At 38.5% G+C, this 22,624-nt stretch overlaps 1 protein-coding gene across 2 annotated transcripts in view; it reads left to right on the top strand.

The window, feature by feature from the left end:
- The first annotated feature begins 2,845 nt into the window (after positions 1-2,845).
- Positions 2,846-22,624, top strand: part of LYRM4 (LYR motif containing 4) — a 1,219,722-nt gene continuing 1,199,943 nt past the window's right edge. Inside the window, exon 1 of one of the 2 annotated variants that reach the window (XM_044064856.1) lies at positions 2,846-3,027. In XM_044064856.1, the coding sequence (XP_043920791.1) occupies positions 2,942-3,027 (86 nt within the window). In that variant the 5' untranslated portion in view covers positions 2,846-2,941. The remainder of the gene's footprint in view (positions 3,028-22,624) is intronic. The other variant, XM_044064857.1, reaches the window with a different exon arrangement.

The raw sequence follows: 22,624 nt of genomic DNA, 5'->3' as shown, positions 1-22,624 counted from the left end.
TACTGAATAGAGCTGGAGTTCTTTCAGTCGGGCAGCATAGGACAGATTTTTGAGACCCTTTATCCTTTTGGTGAGGAACTTTGTGGCCTCTCCAGCTGCTGCAAGTGTCGGGTCAGATACATTCGAATGGGGCATTGTACTCAATCATTGGTCTGATGAGTGATGAGTAAAGGGAGACTATGACCTCCCTTGATCTAGATGAGAATCCTTCATGATAAGGTGGGCAATGTAGAAGGTCTTCCTAACTACTTTAGCTACATGGGTGTCGAATGACAGACTACTATCAACCTGGGTCCCCAGGTCCCTGATAACTTCTTCTGTGCTCAGTGGATTGCCACCTATTTGGTAGCTAGGGTAACCTTGTTTTTCCGAAGGGTATGACTATGCATTTTTGGCATGTAACTTTAGGCCGTGGCTCTGGCACCAGTTATCCGCTTCTGTGAGACCCTTCTGAAGGATATCTGTATCAGATGTGTATTCTACTATGGCGCAGTTTGCAGTCATCTGCAAACTTTGTCAGCCATAACCTCCTGTGTTTGCTTGTACTCGGAAAAGTAGATGCCAAACAAGAGTGGGCCCAGGACTGAGCCCTGTGGGACACCACTTGTGACAGGCTTTGAGTCTGACATGGCGCCAGCAACTCTGACCCTGTGGGTTCTGTCACTCAGCCAGTTTGCAACCCATCTTGTGATGTATGGGTTGACATTTAAGCTGATGAGTTTTTCAATGATACCCGAGTGGGTATTGTATCGAAGGCCTTAGCCAGATCGAGGTAGGCTGTATGGACTGCCTTTCCCTCATCAATGGCTTTGGTGACTGTTTCGAAAAAGTCAACCAAGTTTAAAAGGCATGATCTGCCTTTGACAAAGCCAAACTGGGTTGGATCCAAAGTCTGCAAATTCCCTATGTCTTTATTTATGAGGTCCATTATGATCCTCTCCATGGCTTTGCAGATAAGGCTTGTCAAGCTAATGGGCCGGTAATTTCCAGGGTCGGTGGAGGCACCGCCTTTGTGAAGTGGTACCACAGTTGCATACGTATCCAGAGGTAAGACTTTGATTAAACAGCTGTCCTAGCTGTGGGTTTAATTCCTCATTGAGTTCATGGAGCACACAGCCGGGGACACCATCAGGTCCCATGGATGCTGTGTTTTTTGCTTTGGAGAGAGCAGTTCTCACTTGGGAAATAACAACATGGAAACTTTAAAAGGAAACAAACATGACTAAGTTGAAAGAGTTCAACAGAAATATACCAAGGGTATCCATGAATGTGAAAACTTTATTATGAAAGACTAAAATACTTGAATTTCTGCAGTGTCTCATACAGATATTTAAGTGGAAAGCTTATTCAGGTATATATGACAATTAGATACTACATTTCAGAATGTATCAAAAAGTAGTAGAGCATCATCAGACAATCTATGCAGAAGATTATATACAGATGACAAAGCAGCTTCTATTAAAGACTTGGTTAAAAATACTGGACTAGAACTAGTCTTTCACTTAGCACTTTGCTATCCCCTTTCTAAAGCAAGCACTACTTTAATTTTAACAACTTGGATCATCCAAGTTGGATGCTTACAGGAGTAACTGTCCTGGTATAATGACAGGCTAGAAGAGCATTATTGCCGGTGCCTGAAACATCTGTAAGTACTGATATACGTAATAACATGTTTAGATTTATCAATTTACCCGTTTGTCTTTTTATTCTTTCCCCCTACAACCAAAGATCATAGGAAGCACACACAGGCTTAAGTTTAGGAATATCTTCCTCCTCAAGACAATCCACAAGTAATCAGACAAAAAGGCAGAAACAAGATGGTGCATTAACAAAACTCCCTGATTGAGGATCCTAATAAATTAATGCAGTATCAGAAGCTTTTGGAAACACACGCCATGGGTGAAGTAAACAGAGCGTGAATATTATGAAGGTTTACAAACTACAAGGCATTGAACTTGAAAAGACATTACAGTGCGTTAATAAAAATAGACTTACAACATCAGTAATTGCATTAAAATGAACCAATCCGATATAAATGTGTAATGCGCAAATTATCTTTTAGTTACTGTACTTGGAACGTGCCTCTCAGTTGTGTGTGACTAATACAACTTAAAGACAAACACACAACTTAAAGACAAACACATCACTTCCTATTCAGGCGACATTTTTAAGCATAATGAAGGAATCTCATACCCCACAGTCTTTTGGGGCAGATTCATCACAAGAACAAGTTAACAAAATTTAAATAAGCAAACAGTTGTCCCGATACTCATACAGCTATCACGATAAAGACACGTAAGTTTGCTTTCAGAAATGCTGCAGAGACAAACATCAATTATAAGAATTTACTCATAATGTTTACCAAAAAAACGAATGACAAGTTTGCCTGTGAATCCACGTGGTTTATTCTAAAGGCGTTCAACAACAGTTTGACAAGTTCCTTATATCTTTTAAAACAGACCATCAAAACATAGAAGGCAAATTCCAGTTTCTCCAAAACAGAATTAATCACACAACTACCTTAAAAATACACTGCTACAAAATATATAAATAACATCATTCTGTAGTCAATGAACGCTGCATTTACATTCGTAACAGATATGTGCAACCATAATCACTAAAATATATAACGTTACATTCTCAATAGTACATTTCCTTCAAAGAGTTAAGACACTACTCACCACACTTCCTAATGTGCAGAACTGTAATACTGCAACCTGTAGCTGTCCAAATCTGTGCCTGAAATTCCGACTATTGAACAGGTGACCTTAACAACAAATATTCTACATTTTTTCAGGGTGATATTTAACTAAAACGTATGGTTAAGCCCGTTGGTTTCCTACTCTGTTTTCAAGCATTTGCACGCTAATATATTTCTTCAGGCACCAACTGTTTCCGTTTTTTGAGGGCTTACAGATGAAAGACCCTCAATGTTTTGAATATGGCGGCGTCCAGTAGAACACAGGTTTTATCTCTGTACAGAAGTATGTTAAAAGAAAGCAAAAAGTTTACGTCTTACAGTTATCGGTGAGCGATTTAAACAATTGTGTTATTCATTCGGAAACGTGCGTGAACAGTTGGGCTGTTTCCTGGTGTTGTTTATCTTGTAAACTAACTGTTTCAGTTTCTATGCACTTGCAAGTGTTATTTAAAAGTTCAGATAACCAGTAGTACATACTATAATAGTAACGTTTCATATCATCTCTATAATGGGCCACTATACTTTTTGAAGTTATTTTTATTTAATAAATATGGTTCTGCATAAAAGCATGTGAAATATTGTATTAATATTGATCTGTACACACGACATGAAACTGGGAGTAGATTTTATTTAATGGTTTGATTAGTAAACGTTCCTTTTTGCACACCTGACAGTACAGCAGCTGTCTAGTCACATTGCATAATTTACATGAGACTCATACCTCTCAAGTGTACCTCTTTTGGGGTCTTAAAAAGTTCATGTTCCTCGAAGTTCCACATTGAAAGAGTCTGTCACACATTCAGTGTTGAGTTTTTTTTAAGTGAAATCCATGGTAAATAGAAATGAATATCTTCTTTATAAGTAAAAGCAGCATATTTTAACCATCCTATGACCTTCCTAGTTGAAGTTGTTAGTAAGCCATTAGTAAGTGTTCCACATTTTGTCCATTTGTCCCACATTATGAAGGCGAGTGTTCCTCATTTTTAAGATGGAAGGTTGAGAGCTATGATGAGCCTATATGTGTTATTTTTATACACGTTGTAAATCTGAGATAGGTGGAGTGGCACTTATTTCCCTTGATGAAGGCTGTTGTTTAAGGGAAGGGACGCCACAGGTAGATTTTCTGTTTCTTTCTCCCTGCAGATAGAAGCACAAGTTTGTATACTTCCGGAGTCCTCTGTGTCCTCTTCCGTATTAAGAACTTTTCTCTGCCACCTGTTACTAAGGTAGCATTGCCATACAGATAGTGATGGTAGATATTATGCAATGCAACATGCGATGATACATAACTGTACTAAGCTGCTTATATATGCGTTATATCTAGGGTTACCACCTGTCCCAATTTGCGAGGGACAGTCCCTCTTTGGGCAGTTGTGTCCTGCAAAAAAATTGTAAAAATGGCAACTGTCCCGAAATATTAGGGCAAAATTATTTCCTATATGTTGCATAAAACAGTTATTCTGTATCTGAAACACCTAAATGTTATAAGAAACAGAATAAGCAACTAAAATTCTACAAGAATAAGCTTTTATTTAGGCAAAAAAAGTGAAGTTTTGTCCCTTGTACTGGCCGTGGGTATGTTTTGGCCTGCAAAATCTGATGTTTGTACCATAATTGTCCCACTTTGGCCATCTGAAAAGGTGGCAACCCTAGTTATATCAGTTCTATGTTTATTGTTAAATAGATGCACACATTGTTTTGCCATCTGTAGAATAAAGTGGCATTAAAGATGAAATAATTCAAATCCAGCAACAGCCATCACCTGACGTTTTTTTTTTTTTCGAACAAGTAAATCAAGCTACAACACCACCGCCACCATCTTGAAGTATTTCTGACATTTGAATGTATGTTACCCGTTCCATAGTTGTATATTTTTCTTGTTTGCTGTGGACTAGCAAGCTGGAGCACACACTTGTCATCCATACAAAGGAAAGAGGAACAGAACTTACTTTGCAAGCTTCATTGACATACATTTTTAGTTACTAATTTAAATGGTGGCTACAGTGTCGTGTTTGTGTTTGTCTTAGGTTCATAGGTTCATAGGTTCATACTAGGCTATCTGCCCGGGGGCATTTACAAGCCTAGCCCATAGTTTTGTGGCTTACGCCACCCCTTTAGTATGGGGAACTATACCCATTATTTTGCTGTGCCTCTGTTGAGCAGTGACACTGAGGTAATCCCTGGGGTATATCTGCGATCTCCCATCCATTGGTCAAGATTTCTCTTGAACAAGGCCAGCGAGGTGCTCTGCCTCACATATACCGGGATTTTATTCCACAGCATAGGAGTCTTTGGGTGATGAATCTATCCTCCAGCACGCCCTATTAATAGCCGTGTCGAGGTTTAAGTCTCCGCCTTGTGGCTCTGACGGATCTAGATTTTTGAGGTGAAGCATATTCATCAACTCTGGGTTTGACATGGCCTTGTATGTTAGGCAAAGGTCACCTCTGAGCAAGCTGTGCGACTGAATGGAGCTGGAGTTCTTTCAGTCGGGCAGCATAGGACAGATGTTTGAGACCCTTTATCCTTTTGGTGAGGAACTTTGTGGCCTCTCCAGCTGCTGCAAGTGTCGGGTCAGATACATTCGAATGGGGCATTGTACTCAATCATTGGTCTGATGAGTGATGAGTATAGGAGACTATGACCTCCCTTGATCTAGATGAGAATCCCTTCATGATAAGGTGGGCAATGTAGAAGGTCTTCTTAACTACTTTAGCTACATGGGTGTCGAATGACAGACTACTATCAACCTGGGTCCCCAGGTCCCTGATAACTTCTTCTGTGCTCAGTGGATTGCCACCTATTTGGTAGCTAGGGGTAACCTTGTTTTTCCCGAAGGGTATGACTATGAATTTTTTGGCATTTAACTTTAGGCCATGGCTCTGGCACCAGTTATCTGTTTCTGTGAGACCCTTCTGAAGGATATCTGTGTCAGATGTGTTTTCTACTATGGCGCCCAGTTTGCAGTCATCTGCAAACTTTGTCAGCCATAACCCTCCTGTGTTTGCTTGTACTGGAAAAGTAGATGCCAAACAAGAGTGGCCCAGGACTGAGCCCTGTGGTACACCACTTGTGACAGGCTTTGAGTCCGACATGGCGCCAGCAACTCTGACCCTGTGGGTTCTGTCACTCAGCCAGTTTGCAACCCATCTTGTGATGTATGGGTTAACATTTAAGCTGATGAGTTTTTCAATGATACCCGAGTGGGTATTGTATCAAGGCCTTCGCCAGATCGAGGTAGGCTGTATGGACTGCCTTTCCTCATCAATGGCTTTGGTGACTGTTTCAAAAGTCAACCAAGTTTAGAAGGCATGATCTGCCTTTGACAAAGCCAAACTGGGATGGATCCAAAGTCTGCAAATTCCCTATGTCTTTATTTATGAGGTCCATTATGATCCTCTCCATGGCTTTGCAGATAAGGCTTGTCAAGCTAATGGGCCGGTAATTTCCAGGGTCGGTGGAGGCACCGCCTTTGTGAAGTGGGACCACAGTTGCAGTGCGCCACCCCTGGGTAATGTATCCAGAGGTAAGACTATGATTAAACAGCTGTCCTAGCTGTGGGTTTAATTCCTCGTTGAGTTCGTGGAGCACACAGCCGGGGACACCATCAGGTCCCATGGAAACAATGCAAGCTCCCTGGTATCCTCCTTTATGTGTTTCTTTTTTGACATACTGAACTTGCCTTAATGATATCTATTGTCCTTTTCCATATTGATTTTCTTTCATTTTGAGTGCAATAGTAAAACATTGTTTTATCTGGAACAACTGTAGTCATTCATTAAATTAAGTATAACTACTAGGGTAGCACACTGGCTCAACAGATAACATTAGCAGAGGTTCTCTGGCTCAGTTCCTGACTGAGGTACCTTCTCATGGCATCTGCATGTCTCCCCTGTGTTTGCAGGAATTTTCTCTGGGTGCTCCAGTTTCCTCCCATATTTCAAAGACCTGCAGCAGGTGAATTGGACACTTCAAATTGGCCCTAGGTATGTGTGTGTGTGTGGTATAGAACAGCTGTGGCAGGCTAGCCATCCAATGGTGTGAACATTGTTTCTAGATAATCATCACTGTTGAATTGATGTCCCCACCCCTTATGCAAGAAATGGGGAAAAAGTGGTTATGAATGGATGGATGGAGTTACCAGTAACATCCTTCCTGCAAACAAGATAAATTCCTAAGTTATTAATGTCTTGCACACTCAGAATCACTGCACTGTGCAGATTACCATTCTACCTTCTTTTTCCACTTTTCAGTCTTTCTCAGTTTGCTTTCTTTCTTTCTCCCTCCCTTATCTGTAGCCATTTTTGCCCTTGTAGCTAGTGGCTTTTGTTTAACTTACTGCTGAATACTTAGTTGTATCAACTTTTCCTGTATTTTGTATTGAATAATGAACTGTCATGATGTTGTTTTCTCATTGTTTATTATGAAGTGCATTATTTTATTGTAGTGTTCAGAGTGCTTCAGTTACATTCTGAAATAAGTATAAAGATCTGATCTTAACAATGCTTTAGAGGTGCTTAACAAAACCATCTAGGGAGGAATATCACACAGTGCTGCCCAACAAAGAAGAGCTGCAAAGATAAAAAAATATTTTAAGTCAGTAGATGGTTAAAGCCACACTTACTAACGAAGTACTAACATACAGAAATTGTGGCAGAATGAAGTTTCTCACAACATTTAAAAGGTGTTTTATTTTCTGTCTGCTGTAACTCTAAACTGTGCTTGATTATGCAGAACGTCTGTGATTTTGCCTCATCTTATACCTAATCCTGCATAAACTACTGATTTTTCTGGTAAATCACTGAGGTCAACAGTCAGTCATTTTAGACATTAGAGAGTCATACTTATTGTTCAGAAAATGCATGTTTATGAAAAACCTGTTTTATTAATGATTTAGGTGAATTAAAGCAATATTTAAAAACTGCCCCTGATTTTATTTATGTATGTGTTTACTTATTTATTTACATTTGTTGACCGGGCATGTCCGACTGGACGTAGGTCCATTTTCAGCGGAGGCCTGGGGAGAAAAGCTCCACAGTTAAAATAAACAGACAGTAGTTGCATTGGATTACATAGAGATTAACAATTTAACATAGCAATTACTTACAACATATTTACAGATGAAGAACATAGTACATCAGTAGACAACTACAATCTTTATCTGTGAAGTACATAACAGACATTAACAAATGTTACAATAAGAAGTTCCTGCTGTATAAAAAGTACTAGGCTTATGAGCATCTGAGCTTGCTATAATCAAGGTCATTAGTGGAGTGGAAAGAAAGGTAGTGGTTGGATGGGGTGGGTGATATTAGAGTGGGAGTTGCAAGGGCATAGCCAGCATGTTTTTAGGTGTGCTTTTAGTAAAGTTTTGAAGTGGGTGCATGATGGTACGGAGGTAATTGTGGGTGGAAGGGAGTATCATAATTTGGCTATGGTGCAAGAGAATAGTGCTTCAGCAGAGTTATTGGCTTTAGTGATCTGCAAGGGATTTTTGTTGCTGGATCTTAGTGGTCTGGTGGTGCGATAGGGTTGGAGTAGATTCTGGAGGGATGGGACATTTAGTGGATGGTTTGCTAGTTTGTGGGCGAGTGAGAGTTGATACCACTGAAGGAGGTGAGGGAGTTCAAGCCAGCCCAGTTCAGCAAGTGAGAGCCAGTGGTGACTATGGTAGGATGCCCCTGTGGCGAATTTGGCAATTTTGTTGTAGCAGGTATCTAGCTTGTTTAGATCGCATTGCCTTAGGTTGGTATATATTGGAGAGGCATAAAGTAGGGTGGAGATTTTGATCATTTGACCCCTCCTCCAACTTTTAGAATTAGACTTGGCTATAATCCTTAAGAAAAACAGTTGAGAGGTATTGCTGTTGGCTGTTTGAAAGAACTCTCTAAATGCCTTACCTGCTTTCAGAGCTGGTACAACACTTTGCACTTCTACGCTTTCTCCTTTTTTTCCCCCCTGTAACTAGTAGTACATGTAAGAAGTAAAGCCCATTGCATTACAAAGAATTATGACTGGGTTTCTGATTATAATCCTCTATTATGTGTTCTTGATATGGATGCCAAGATTAGCTTCTTGAGCTTTGCCCTCGAGATGCATTTCTTAACATTCATGTCAGCAACACATAATAAGCTAGTTAGGATCGAAGACCCACTCATAATCGTCTGTATGATTTATGTTATGACACTGTGTTTTTTAAGAGGCTAGGGTGTACATTTTAACAAGATCTGTTAAAAGCTAAATGGAATATAGGAATATAGCTGTTTTGACTGTTTATTTTCTCATCTTGGCAAATATGGTTATTACTATTATATCTAATATTATTTGTGATGCATGTATGGAAGTTTCTAAGAACAAAATTAATGTGGCCTATATGAGTGTCAGTGGTACTTATATGATCAACATTTGTTGGTGGTAATTAATTCAGCAACCTTGGATTTTTTGAATATCACTGACCCAATTATTCTGTTTTTGTAATACCTAAGGTCCATAAAAGTACGGAGGATCCTCCTTAGTCCAATTGTAGTAGCTAATTGTTTCAAAATATACCCTGTTGTTTTATTTATTGACCATAAGTTGAAACCCTTTGCTAGTGATTTTAATTGTATACTAAGTGATTCTTGGTATGATAAAGAATCATTAATATCATCCAGATCTATTCTTTCTTACCATAGAAGTGGTAGATTTATTTTCCATTACCCCATGAAGAAGGTTGAATGTAGTTACCTCAGTTATGAGGAAGTGATATTTTTACATAACTTAATGGAGATTGTGTTGTCTAATAATTTTTTTTGATGGTAAGTATCTTAAACAAGTCAAGGAAGTTGCCATGGGAATGACATGTACTCCATTTTATGTCAGTATGGTTATATGGGCTTAGAAAAGGAGGCATTTAATTCCAACTTTATAAATTGTTAGAACCTAGACCTTAGGTTATTGGATGATATATGTAGTTTTTGGATAGAGTCCTTACAAAAGTTAACTGATTTTCTTGACGTTTTGGATAAGACAGCTTCCTTTTTAAAGTTTCCTTGTAAGTAGTCTCAGGATGTTTTAAATTACTTGGATGCTTCTGTTTTAAAAGGGGATAGTAGTTATTTTTTCCACAAATATTTTTAGGAAGGACACATTCTCTAATGCTTACTTGCATTTTAACCGCTGTAACTCTGTGGCCCAGATAAAAAAGTTAGGTAAAAGGGTAGTTGGCTAGACTTGTAAGAATGGTGTCAGATGATAACAATTCTAATTGAGGAATGTGACAGACATTTGTCTATGTTTATCCCCTGGGCTGCTTAATCAAGATAAGGGATGAAATATTCAGGGATAGGGAAATAATGTTCCCCTGTATTATTGGGCAGAGGTATTAATAGGTCTTCAACTGATGACATCCTAGTGAATGAAATAGGCTTTGACCAAGCCATGATCTTGGAGTATCATGCTGATGGAAAATTATTAAAGAAAATCATAATGTAACACTGGGGAATTTTTAGGTTTGACAAAGATGTGAACATACTCCTGGGTGACAGCCCTTGTTTTGTTTTTAAAATAGGACAAAACCTGAAGAACAGGTTTGAAACTGATACCATTTAGCGGGGTAAGGCGTTCAGAATGTTAGGGGGTACATGAAGATATAGGTTTTGTAAACTGTGCCCAAATACTTTGGAAGGACCTAGTATTTTGGTCAAAGGTATATCCAAGCCCATTAAATTATTGAATGGGTGTAACTGCAATTCTGGGGGGTTTAGTTTGCAATTTTTGACCATTGTATATAATTTTATGTGGGTATAAATGCAATCTACTTTGAGGAAAATAATTTATGAACATTTCCATGACATTCAGAAGGGAAATGGTACTAACAGACATTTTAGGCACATGGTTGTATGTTCAGATTATGTAAAATTTAGATTTGCAGTTCAGGATCTGGTACCGCTAACCAAGGGGTGACGTGAGAGACATTAACTGAATACAAAGAAGTGGTGTGACTACTTTTAAATGAAATCATACCACCAGGATTAAATGAGAATATTTCAATTCATAGTGTGCTTAAGTTGTGAGTTGCTAAATTATAATTATGTATTCTTGATATACAAAATCTTTTTAATATGTTGTTTTTTTTCAACTCAACATTTTAAGTTCATCTACATGGACTTTTTATTAATAATGTTGGTTGCATATATTTTGTACATACTCTGACAAAATATCTTAGCACAGATATAATTATAACTTGATTTTTGCATTAAAAATCTTAATAGTGTCTGTAAATGAGTTTGGATTGGTGTATTTAGACTATTCATGTATTCATTATCTGGTATATAAATGATTGTTATTGGAGATTCAAACAAGTTTTGATGACGCCTAATTGATGTTGTAAATTTAAGTGCTTAACCTTGTGGCGATATCCAGTAAAGTTAGCTTGATTTGTCTTTGGGAGTCTTCTGTGTCTTTGAGTTGTGGGTCCTACCAGTATACCTTTTTTTTTCCTGTTGTTGTCATTATGTTTTTAAAACTGTCCCTGATTTTGATCCTTTGACCCCCTCCCATATATTATATTTTGATTTTGCTAGAATCTTTAAGCAAAGCAATTGAAAGATATTTCTGCTTGAAATAACTCCGTGCCTTACCCACTATCAAAGCTGGTGAAACACTTTGCATTCCTGCACCTTCTCCTTTTTTCCCCTATAACTGGTAGTTGATGGAACAAATAAAGCCCAGTGTGTTTCAAAACTTTATAACTGAGTTTCTGATCATAATCCTCTATTATGTGTTCCTGACATGGATGTCAAGCTTGATTTTTTGAGCTTTGTTCTTAAGGTGAATTTCTTGGCATCCATTTTGAGAGCACGTAATAAGTTGGTTATGAGCAAAGACCTGCTCATAATCATCTGTATGGTTCTTGTTCTTTATTTTTTTTTAATAAGCTGTGCTATACAGGTTTTAGCAAGATCTCTTAAAAGCTTAATGGAATATAACTGCCTTTGACTGTTTATTTATTTATTTTATTTTACATTTGTTTACCAGGAAAGTCCAACTGGGCATTTATCCCATTTTCAGCAGAGGCCTAAGGAGAAAAGCTCCACAATTAGTACAGCAACTACAGTAAATACAGTATACATGTTAAAGTACAGTATAGAGTGGAAAAATTAATAGAGTACAATTGAAGGCCAAGAAAGGAGCAAAAGGTAAATATACTACAAGGAGCACTGTGTATTACAATAAACAATACAGTTGAAAGGACATTTTGTTCAGTCATTTGGTTACGTTCAGCAGCGGTTAGTACAGTAAATGCACATTGATTCAGAGTATGGAAAGGAGTTGTTGCAAGCATTCATAGAAGGTTAAAGTATGATATGATCTAATTAAGTGAAGCTATCTAGGGTTAGAACAATTACAAAACCAAGAACTATGTAAATGGGACTGGAGGAGTTTTTTGAAATTATTTTTATTTCCAGTGGTCCTAATATCTAAGGGGATGGCATTCAATGCTTTTGCACCAGAAATGGAAAACAAGAAGTCCTCAGAGCTATTGTTGCTTTTGCCTGTGTCAGCCAGTCCTTTCTTGGTGAATCTTAATAGGTATTTGTTAGAGTAGATATTAAGTAGAACTTGAAGAGCAGGAACTCTATCGGGATAATATAAAATATGGTGGGCTATTGTAAGCTGGTTATATATGAGCAGGTTGGGTAATTCTAGCCAGGATAGTTGCTTGATTGCTATACAATGATGTGTTCTGAAGGGTGAGTCAGTAGCAAACCTAGCTATTTTATTGTAGCAGGTGATTAGTTTGTTAGGGTCTGCTTTGTTTAGGTTGATGAGTATGGGAGAGCTGTAGAGGAGTTTGGATAGTAGGTGGGTTCTTGCGATGGTGTTCTTTACTGTCATTGGTAAGTTACTTTTTGGATCTATATAGGGTTCCGAGTTTTTTCTAGACTTCCTTTATTATCTGTACAATGTGCATATTGAATATCATGTTGTTATGTATGTTAAGCCCTAGAAGTTTGGTGTGTTGGACAGGTGTGATAGGGGTGCTATTAGATGAGAATATTGTGAATGCTGGTATGGGGTCTAAGGCTCTAGTAGAATAGAATATCATTAGCTGTGTTTTATTGGGGTTAAGTATTAGTTGACAGTTCAACAGCGGTAAAGAACTCTTGTGTCCATTCCTGGAGTTGAGGGAGTGGTGGGGTGGAGCAGATTAGAGTGGAGTCATCAGCATAATGGACTAGACTGGCCTGCTGGTAGCTTTGTGGGGTTGGTTGATGAATATGTTGAAAAGAAGAGGTCCAAGAATGGATCCTTGGGGGATCCCTAGGATGACAGGTAGGAGGAGAGAGAAGGAGTTTTTCCATTTTACTGTTTGTTGGTGGTTGGTTAGATAGTCTTGAAACAACGCTAGTTTGGAGTGGCTAAGATTAAGATCGGAGAGAGCAGAAAGGAGTTTGGGATGGGAGACAGTATCGAAGGGCTCAGCGAGATCTTGGAATACAGTGGATACTAGGTTACCATTGTTTTGATGTTGGCTTACTGTGTTGGTAAAGCTAATAAGGGTTGTGGTAATACTGTGATTGGGGGTGGAATCCATGCTGGGTGCTGGTTAGCAGTGTGTTAATGAGGAGATTATTTGGATATGTATACATTTTTTGAGGATTTTAGATAAGGGAGATAGAATGGCAATTGGACAGTAATTAGATAGTTTCACAGAGTTGCCTCCTTTGTGGATAGGTATTGTATGCAAAATATTCCACAAAGAAGGAATGTGTTGTTCTGATAAAGAGTAATTAATGAGCAAGGAGACTTAAGAGATGGCTTTGGTTGCGATCTTGAGATATTCTTCAGGTAATTTTTCAGTGGCCATGACTGGGGGTTTAAGCCTCTTTAGGTATTTATAAATTGTGCTTGTTGGGACAGGCTATAAGGAGAAGAGGTTTTGGTCTACTGGTACAGAACATAGGTTTGGATGTCAAGTGGGAGAACTATTTTTGGTGAGGGCTAGGATGGATTTGGTGAAGTGTTAGTTGAATTTGTTGGCAATATTATTGGTGGTGGTATCAATGTTTGGTGGTGGGGTACTGGTGTTTCCTGATTGTAGGATTTTATTAATGGCAGCCCAGAATTTTCAGTTATTTTTGTGTTTGTTTTGATTGCCTATATAGTGGTTCCTTTGTCTGTCCTAATTTGTTTTTTGGCTTTGTTCCTTAGTTCCTGGTATACCTATTAGTTTGAGTTTTATTTTAATGCCACAAGTCCCATGCTTTATCTCTTTATTTTAGCAGTAGATGAGTATCTCTGGTCAGCCAGGGGGCATTGTTGGATTTAGTTCTGACAGTTCTTATAGGCAAAGATGATTTACAATGTTAAGAAAAATGTTATTGAAGTAGTCTATGGCACTTTTCAGGGGGAAGAGATGAATGGTCTCTAGTTGCATTGATTAAGTGGAGATATGAAGTCATGGGTTTTGAAATTCTTTGTGTACCAGATATGGAGGATTTTAATGGATTTGCTCGATGTTTAATTATAAAGGAGGGAAGGTGGTCGCTTACGGCATCTGGGAGGGAGCCTGAGAGGTAGGAGTGAGATGGTCTGTTAGTAAGTATCCAGTCTGGGATGGACTACTTTTTTTATGCTTTTTCTACCTGTGTTGTGGTTATAATTGCACATATCTGTGTGCCCATGTGCATGTGAGTATTTGTGTGCATGCATGCATGCGTATTTGTGCACGTGCGTGCCACCCCTTGGCGCCAAAAAAACACAAAAGCCCTACTTAGAGTCAGGGATAAAGCTTGGAAAATCTGGCGCCACACCAGATCACCTGTAGCGAGGCAAACCTTTCACAAGCTCCGGAACAAAGCAAAAAGCAGGTTAAGCTCCTTAAACAAAATTACTATATAACTAAACAAAACAAATACAGTACCAAACTGCAAAAATTCTAATAAATAACATCCTACAGCCTGAAAGAACCACCACTTCTGCCCCCAATATAACAGGTACAGACCTGGAAATAGCCTCCAGCTTTAATAGCTATTTCACCCCCTCAGTACTCAAACTCTTAAACAACATCACTTCCTTCAACACCCCACAACCACCTCATACCATACCTTTCACACTTAAGTCTGTTCCTAGCTCTGCTATCCAAAAACTCCTAGCCAAACTCAAACCAACCACCCTTGCAGCCGATAACCTTCCTGCCGAATATCTCTAAATTGCATCCCCAGCTATAGACTATCCCATTTCACTTCTAATAAATAGATCCATCACCGAACACACCGTTCCACCCCTGTGGAAAGCCTCATATATCATACCATTCCGCAAAGGTGGCCACTCCTTAGACCTTTCCAACTATCAACCAATTGCCATTCTCCCACCCCTCTTTAAGATCCTAGAAAGATGTATTCACTACCAGTTCCTCTCCTATCTCCTCACCAACAACCTTGTCTCTCAACCCAACATGGATTTTGTCCATCCCACAGCACCACCACTGCCCTTCTCAAATTCACCAATACTATAAACTTCCACAGAAATATAGGTAAATTAGTCTCGGCTACCTTCCTAGATTTATCCAGGGCATTTGTCATAGTCTCACATAATAAACTACTGTCTTGTCTCTCTGACCTCAACCGTAACAATCCCACCCTACGCTGGTTTCAAAGCTATTTAGATAACCACCAACAATCCATCAAATGGCACAACTCTCTATCCCCCCCACTCCCAACCTCTGTAGGTTTGCTGCAAGGATCAATCCTAGGACCCCTTCATTTTAATATCTTCACAAACCAACTTCATTCAGCTACCTCTAAAGCCGACATAGTCCAATACGCTGACGACACAACTCTCATGTGCTCTGCACCCAACATCCAACTTCTCCAACAAAAAGCCCAAGAAGCTTTCTCTGAAATAGAGAACTGGCTTAACAACTCTCAACTCATACTAAATCCCAAAAAAACACAACTAATGCTATTCCACACTACTAAAACGAGCAGCCTTACCTTCTCTATACTCTCCACCAGCAAAACCCAAATCACCCCGGTCACTGAGGCTAAACACCTAGGAGTTACCATTGACCAGCAAATGAAATTCACAAAGCACATATCAACAACCATCACTAAAGTCCACAAAAAGCAATGTTCCCTCTATCACTGTAAAAGTTATCTAACCACCGAATCTCGAATTGCAATAGCCAGGACCCACCTCTTATTTGCTGTACTTTATGCATCCCCAATTCTAACTAATCTTTACAAAACTGACCTTAATAAACTTTCCATCTGTTGCAACAAAATTGCTAGATTTGCTAGCAATGCCAAGTCACAATCCCAACACTGCCTTTCCTTACAAGCTTTGCACTGGCTTGAATTTCCAAACCTATTAAGGTACCATCAACTCAGGCTAGCTCATCTAATTCTGTACTATCCTGAGAAAACCCCTGACCTGACTGTAATGTTGAACTTCTACAATTCAAACAGACAACTTTGGTCCTCCAACAAAGCCTTAATTGAAACCATCACATGCAAAAACAACTCTGGGGAATCATTATTTGCCCACGAAATAGCAAAAATATGGAACAACCTTACCCCTGACTTCAGACTACGAAACTTCACACCCTCCTTCAAAAGCCTACTTAAAACATACCTCTTCACCAGCCACCTATGCAACTATAATTTACTCCCTATTTCTACACCCTATCAGTCCTGGCCAACACAAACTACACACACTAACTATACCTATCCATGTGTGACCAATAACCTATAAATGAGTGTATGTATGTGTGTGTGTGTGTGTGTGTGGATTCACTTTATATCCTCAAAGTACTGAAATATCGAAATTCAGTATTTTGAAGCTATAAAGTCGAAATTTTAAAATCACGAAAACTCAGAACAGCGAAATTCGAAATCTCGCATGCCGGAGATTTTGAATTTTGCGCTTGTACTCCACACACACACACACACACACACACACACACACACACACACACACACACACACACACAAAAACATAAGCTGTATGCTACATAAAAGTAGGGGGGCAAGCCCCCCTGCACCCCCTACTTAATTATTCTCATTCCGAGGTCGCACTACATACAAACACACACAAAACACCACCACACATGCCACATTCTCCTCACACACACACATCACAGCAACAAGGGTCTATATTAGAACATCAAAGTTTCAAAACTTCGACTGTTCTAATATCGAGCCCTATTCAGTGAAAGCTGAAAACATTGAGCATACAGAACAGCAAATTTTTTCCTAGGGAAAAAAAATTGCTGTTCCAAAACACATACAAACAACACAAACAGCAATCCACACACACACACACACACACACACACCTAACCCTACACTATGTTATACACGCACCAATAACTATCCACTTACCTTAACCCAAACCCTAACCCTAAGGTCCGACACTATCGCACACTCACCTCACCTGTGCCCTAACCCTAACTCACCTACCCCGCCCTAACACTCACGTCCACACAATCGTGCACTTACCTGACCCGCTGCCTAAACCTAACCTGCCCTAACCCTCACGTCCACACAGTCGCACACATACCTAACCCACACCCTAACTACCCTAAACTGCACTCAATTGCACACTTACCTGAACCCGACGCATAACTTTCCACTACAGCACTGAAAATACCGAAGCAACAGAAATGGACAACCAAATTCTTTCCCTAGGAAAAAATTTGGTTTTCTGTTGCTTCGATATTTTCAGCTTTCGCTGAATAGGGTTCGATATTAAAACATTCGAAGTTTTGAAACTTCGATGTTCTAATATAAAACCCAGCAACAAAACGCACTGACACACACCACAGCTCCTACCCAAAACCCTTAACACACACTTGCCTGAGTCTATAACCTCAGCGAAACCTCAGAAGCGTGAAATTCAAAACCTCCAGTATTAGAAATTTTGAATTTCATGCTTCTGAGCTTTTGCTCTTCTTAGAATTCCACTTTATGGGCTCGAAATACTGAATTTCGATATTTCAGTATTTCGAGCTTCTAAAGTGAGTGTGTGTGTGTATATATATATATATATATATATATATATATATATATATACACACACATATATATATATATATATATATATATATATATATATATATATATATACATTATATATATATATATACACACACACACACACACACATATATATATATATATATATATATATATATATATATATATATATGCTGTTACATGTATTTTTGCTTGAATGTATATATGGAAACTTAAACATTTATATACTGTTATTCAATTGTGAAATATCTTGCAATTCTGTACCAGGTTCTTATCTACTCTCATTGTATATTTTGTACACTTGTATTTTCAACCAAAAGGGGTAATGTCCTCTTATTGTATACGAACTGCTGTAAAGTCTACAATCTGTATGCTACTACTCTGTAATGTCTCTCTTGTAATTTTGTAAATTTTTCTTCTCTTTGTAAACCTATAGAGTTTTTCTCCCCAAGACTCCGCTGAAAACGGACACTTGTTGTCCACTCAGACGATCTTGGGAAATAAATGTTAAATAAAATACTTTTGTGATTCTTAGGAGTTGTCAGCACAGATTCTCAGAAAATTGTTCACGAGCATTTGTGTACCGCATTACAGTTTGCCCAACTATTGTCTTTCTGGATATGAACCAGTGCTGCTTTAGGGAGGTTCATATCAATCCCAGTTAAGACTGTATTTAGTGGTATATAGTTAATCTGCATTGTGGTTCTTTCGATAAGCTTAGAATATGAGAGAATTTGCATTACTTTAATACCATATAAATAGAACTCTCTACTAAGATTCACGAGGCTTGTGGTCATCATCTGATGACAGCGCAGGTGTTGATAGAGTGAACATGTTCTTACCACATTTCTAATTGTTCTACTGCCTTAATCATTTAAATGTCGATACATATTTTAATCAGACGTTTAGCATCTTCTGTTTAAGGGGGGGATTTGGACAGTATCTTAAAATCAGCATAAAGTCTTAACCTGGTGATGAGCATGCGCAGGACCAGGATTGATTAAGATGTTATTTAAGCAGTGGTTTAATACTGTTGAGTTTGTTGGAGAGTTTGTTTTCTTAGGGAAGAGTAAGAGGTTTGATTCTTTGAGCCAGGTTTCTGCAGACAAGAAAGACTTTCGGATAATGTCTTGGAGCTTATTTATTTTTGAGGCTGCATATGTTAATGTTATCATCTGCATACTAAACTAAATTAGCATGGTGAGTGCAGGTGTGGAGGTTGTTAATAAATTTGTTAAATAGGATAGGACCCAGGACAGAGCCTTGAGGGACACCTGTAGTAACTGGTTGAAAGTATGAGTAGGTTTGTTGCCTTCCAGATCGATAACTAAGTAACCATGACAAGGAGTTTTGTGCAAGTTCAATTTGAGGAGAGTTGAATGAGTAGCTGGTGTTGCAAAACAGTATCAAATGCCTTTGACAAGTCTAAGAACATGGCGGACACAAGCAGACCACTGTTTCTATGTTGGTTTATTATACTGGTAAAATGTAGTAGAGCAGTGCTGGTGCTGTGCTGGGGCCTAAACCCATGTTGTGTTTCTGAGAGCAGGTTATTTGAGGTTAGGTACTGTATCAGCTGCATACGGATTCCTTTCTCTAATATTTTGGAGAGGGGGAAGGAATCACTGTTGGGCTTTAGTTATTGAACTCTGCAGATGTGCCGCCTTTGTGGAGTGGTATGATGTAGGATTTTTTCCACAGTAGCGGGACATGTCTTTCTGCTATGGACCTATTAATTAGTATGGACACAGTGAAGGCTATGACTTTTGCAACCATTTTTATGTAGGCTGATGGTAGCTGGTCTACAGCTATGGAGATTAAGGAGCAAATTTCATTATGAGTGAGGTGGATGCTGGACTAAAATTGCAGAGCTGTAGTTGATTTTAGTTGTACAGGGGTAGAGAGAGATTGGGACTGATTTATTTGTATCTAAGACCAATAATATTGATTGTATAAAGTAGGAATTAAACTTTGTGGGGTTAGAGTCTGTCATATTGTGTGGTTTTAGAGGTGAAGTCGGGGTCTTGCCAGGGTGCAGTAGTTTATTTATTGCTGACCAAAATTGTTTGGTGTTTTGATGTTTGTCTTGCAGGTTTGTATAGTATGTTTGTTTGTCCTGTTTGACATGGAGTTTTGCAAGGTTTCTAAGATGTGTAAATTGATGGAAGGCATTTTCAGTTCCAGGCTTTATCCCTTTTTAGCATATGAAGTTTTTTTTTTTTTCTTTAGCCATGATGCAGAGTTGGTGTTAGATTATTTAAGCTCTGTCAGAATATGTTATTAAAGTTTTCTATAGCATTATCTAGTGGCATTGTTTTGGGTATGTTACAGTGTTGTTTTAGGGCTTCATTGAAAAGATCTTGCTGAAATTCGTTGTATTTTTATTTGGTTCTAGATAATATACTTATCTAGGTTACTGTGAGTTCTAATGGCATATGTTGGTATGTGGTCAAATATGCTGTCTGAGAGGCACCGTAGTTTTGTCATGTTGTCTGGTTTGTTTGTAAGGATTCAGTCTAATGATGAGTTTGAAGCTTTATTGATTCTTTTAGTAGGTGTGATTATTAGTTTTTTGAAGCTGTACAAGGTTATGGATTCTGTGGGGGTAGTGGAATTTGAGTTGCCAGTCTATATTTAAGTCTCCAAGTATTATAGTTTTATGGTTAATTTGTTGGGCTATCCAATACAGGGTGCTATCAGCAGTATCAGTGTTATTCCCAGGTGGTATATAAATTGCTGTTAAAAATGTAATTTTCCTATTGTTGATTTTTAGAAGTGTTATTAAAAGTTCAGCATTGTTAAATTTGGCTATTTCCCCTTTTTATAATTTCTCCAAGTCTTTTAGGTTTCTAAGACCATGACAGAAATGGACCTTATTCCTATGTAAATCATGATTAAAGTTCATGAAATTAGTATTGTTTTAATCTTTGACATTATCCAGAAGTGTTCGCACCTGCAATGTGCCCAGTATTGACTCCTCCTGCAGATCAAAAGGAGTTGCATGTTGTTCTTCTTCATTCTGCTTTTCCCGGTTAGGGGTCGCCACAGCAGAACTCCGGTCCGCTAATGATTGGCAGTAGATTTTTATGGTGCCGAGGTGTCGGCTCGACGCCCAGCCTTCAATGAAGGCACGCCCATTTACGCATGTCTTTCGAATGCCACTGTACCGCGGGGAGGACATGCGGACTCCACACACAAGGTGCTCCAGCCGAGAATCGGTAAAATATATAAGTACGATTGTAATTTTTGCTTTTTGTTTTTATAAGTCCTGTTGCTTTTACTACTATTGAAACTGTCTGGGTATCCTTCTTCTACATTGCCCTCATTTCTGCCTGCAAATCCTGGTATGTTTTGTGTCTCTCTATATGTAAGACACTGTAGTCACTGGGTGTAGCAGTTTAACTTATCAGTGCTATTTTTTGTCTTCTTTTCATGGACCTACTCACATCTCCTTTTGAACTTTTGGTAATGGGTGATCCCATGTGATGTAAACGTGTTAATTTTCTGCAATGCTTTGTGGCTCATCTTTCCATTTTTTCAGCTACATCAGTATTATAATGTGTGCCTGCCAGTGCAACAGTCTTGCCTCATTATTATGCCATTAGTGTATCACAACCAGCAACAAGATGTGTGACTGTTTCCAATTCTGTTTTACAAAGTCTACATTTGTCTCTCTTTCCTATATGTTTATTGGACTTTATAAATCAATGTGTATGTAATCTACTGTCCTAGGCCTCCAATATTAACATTTCATCTTTTGGTTTAAATTCACCTCCCCTTAAGCATTCCAGCTTTCGATCCTGATCAACATGAGGTTGTTCTAAGAGTTTTCTGTAGTTGCAACTTTATTTATACGTTTTCCACATTTCTTGCCTTCTCATCTGATCCTTCACCTTATATTCTTTCTTTGTTTTTTTTGGAGCATACAGTTGCTGCCTGATTTATATCTACTTCTGGTTTGCTTTCCATTCTCGCTGGACACCGATATGCTTCTGCTAAACTAAGCAGGGAAGTCATCTTAGATTTCTTCTCTTCATGTTTTAAAACTTTCACTATGTTTGGGTCTTGTGAGGCAGCAGATATGAATGCATTCCTCCGATTGCATATCTATACATGTAATCAGTTTCGAGGAAGCCCATACCTCCTTCAGAACAGGTGATATATAGTCTTGGTATACACTGATTTTTATAAATCATTTGATAAGCATGAAGCATCCTTTTTGTTTTCCTGTCCAACTGATCCAACAGCTTCTGGGTCCAGCCAGTCACTCCAAAACTGTAAATTAGGACAGGGAGAAGAAATTGGTTTATAGCTTGGACTTCGCTCCTAGATGTCAGTGCTGTTTTCAATATTAATTTTACTCTTCTAAAATATTCCTTACTAAGTTTTATTCGTGTTTGTTCATGTTTTATTGTTGATCTTTCATTAGTTCCCAAATAGTTATACACTCCCTCTTGCTCAAGTTCTTTTATATCACATTTCTGTCCCAGGCTGATGTTTCCTTGTTGTTGCAGCTTTCCTGCTAAGTTGCATTTGCACATTTATCATCATCAAATGACATTCTTATATCATCTGAAAAAGTTTTGACCACTTGCAGGTGTGCTTTCAGTTCCTCATCTGATGAACTGTACAGTTTTAAAAAATCCACAAAAAGAAAATGAGAAGTCTTTTTTTACAGTTTGTTGTTTTCTTGGAGCCAAATTTTAGCCATGACCTAATCTGTTAAGTAGACAGTTTAATGGATTAAGGGCAAGACAAAAGAGCAACGGTGACAGATTCACCCTTGAATATCCTCATTTGAAATTTTAACCCTGGAATAATAATTTGTCCTTTACAATGGCTTAACTGCAAAGTGATTTGCCACTGTCTCATGGTCGCCGTAATATAATCAATCAGTGTAG

Source organism: Protopterus annectens, chromosome 3.part0 (assembly GCF_019279795.1).
Source record: "Protopterus annectens isolate FY-2018-M chromosome 3.part0, PAN1.0, whole genome shotgun sequence".
NCBI lineage: Eukaryota > Metazoa > Chordata > Ceratodontiformes > Protopteridae > Protopterus > Protopterus annectens.
This window is presented reverse-complemented; position numbering and strand designations above follow the sequence as displayed.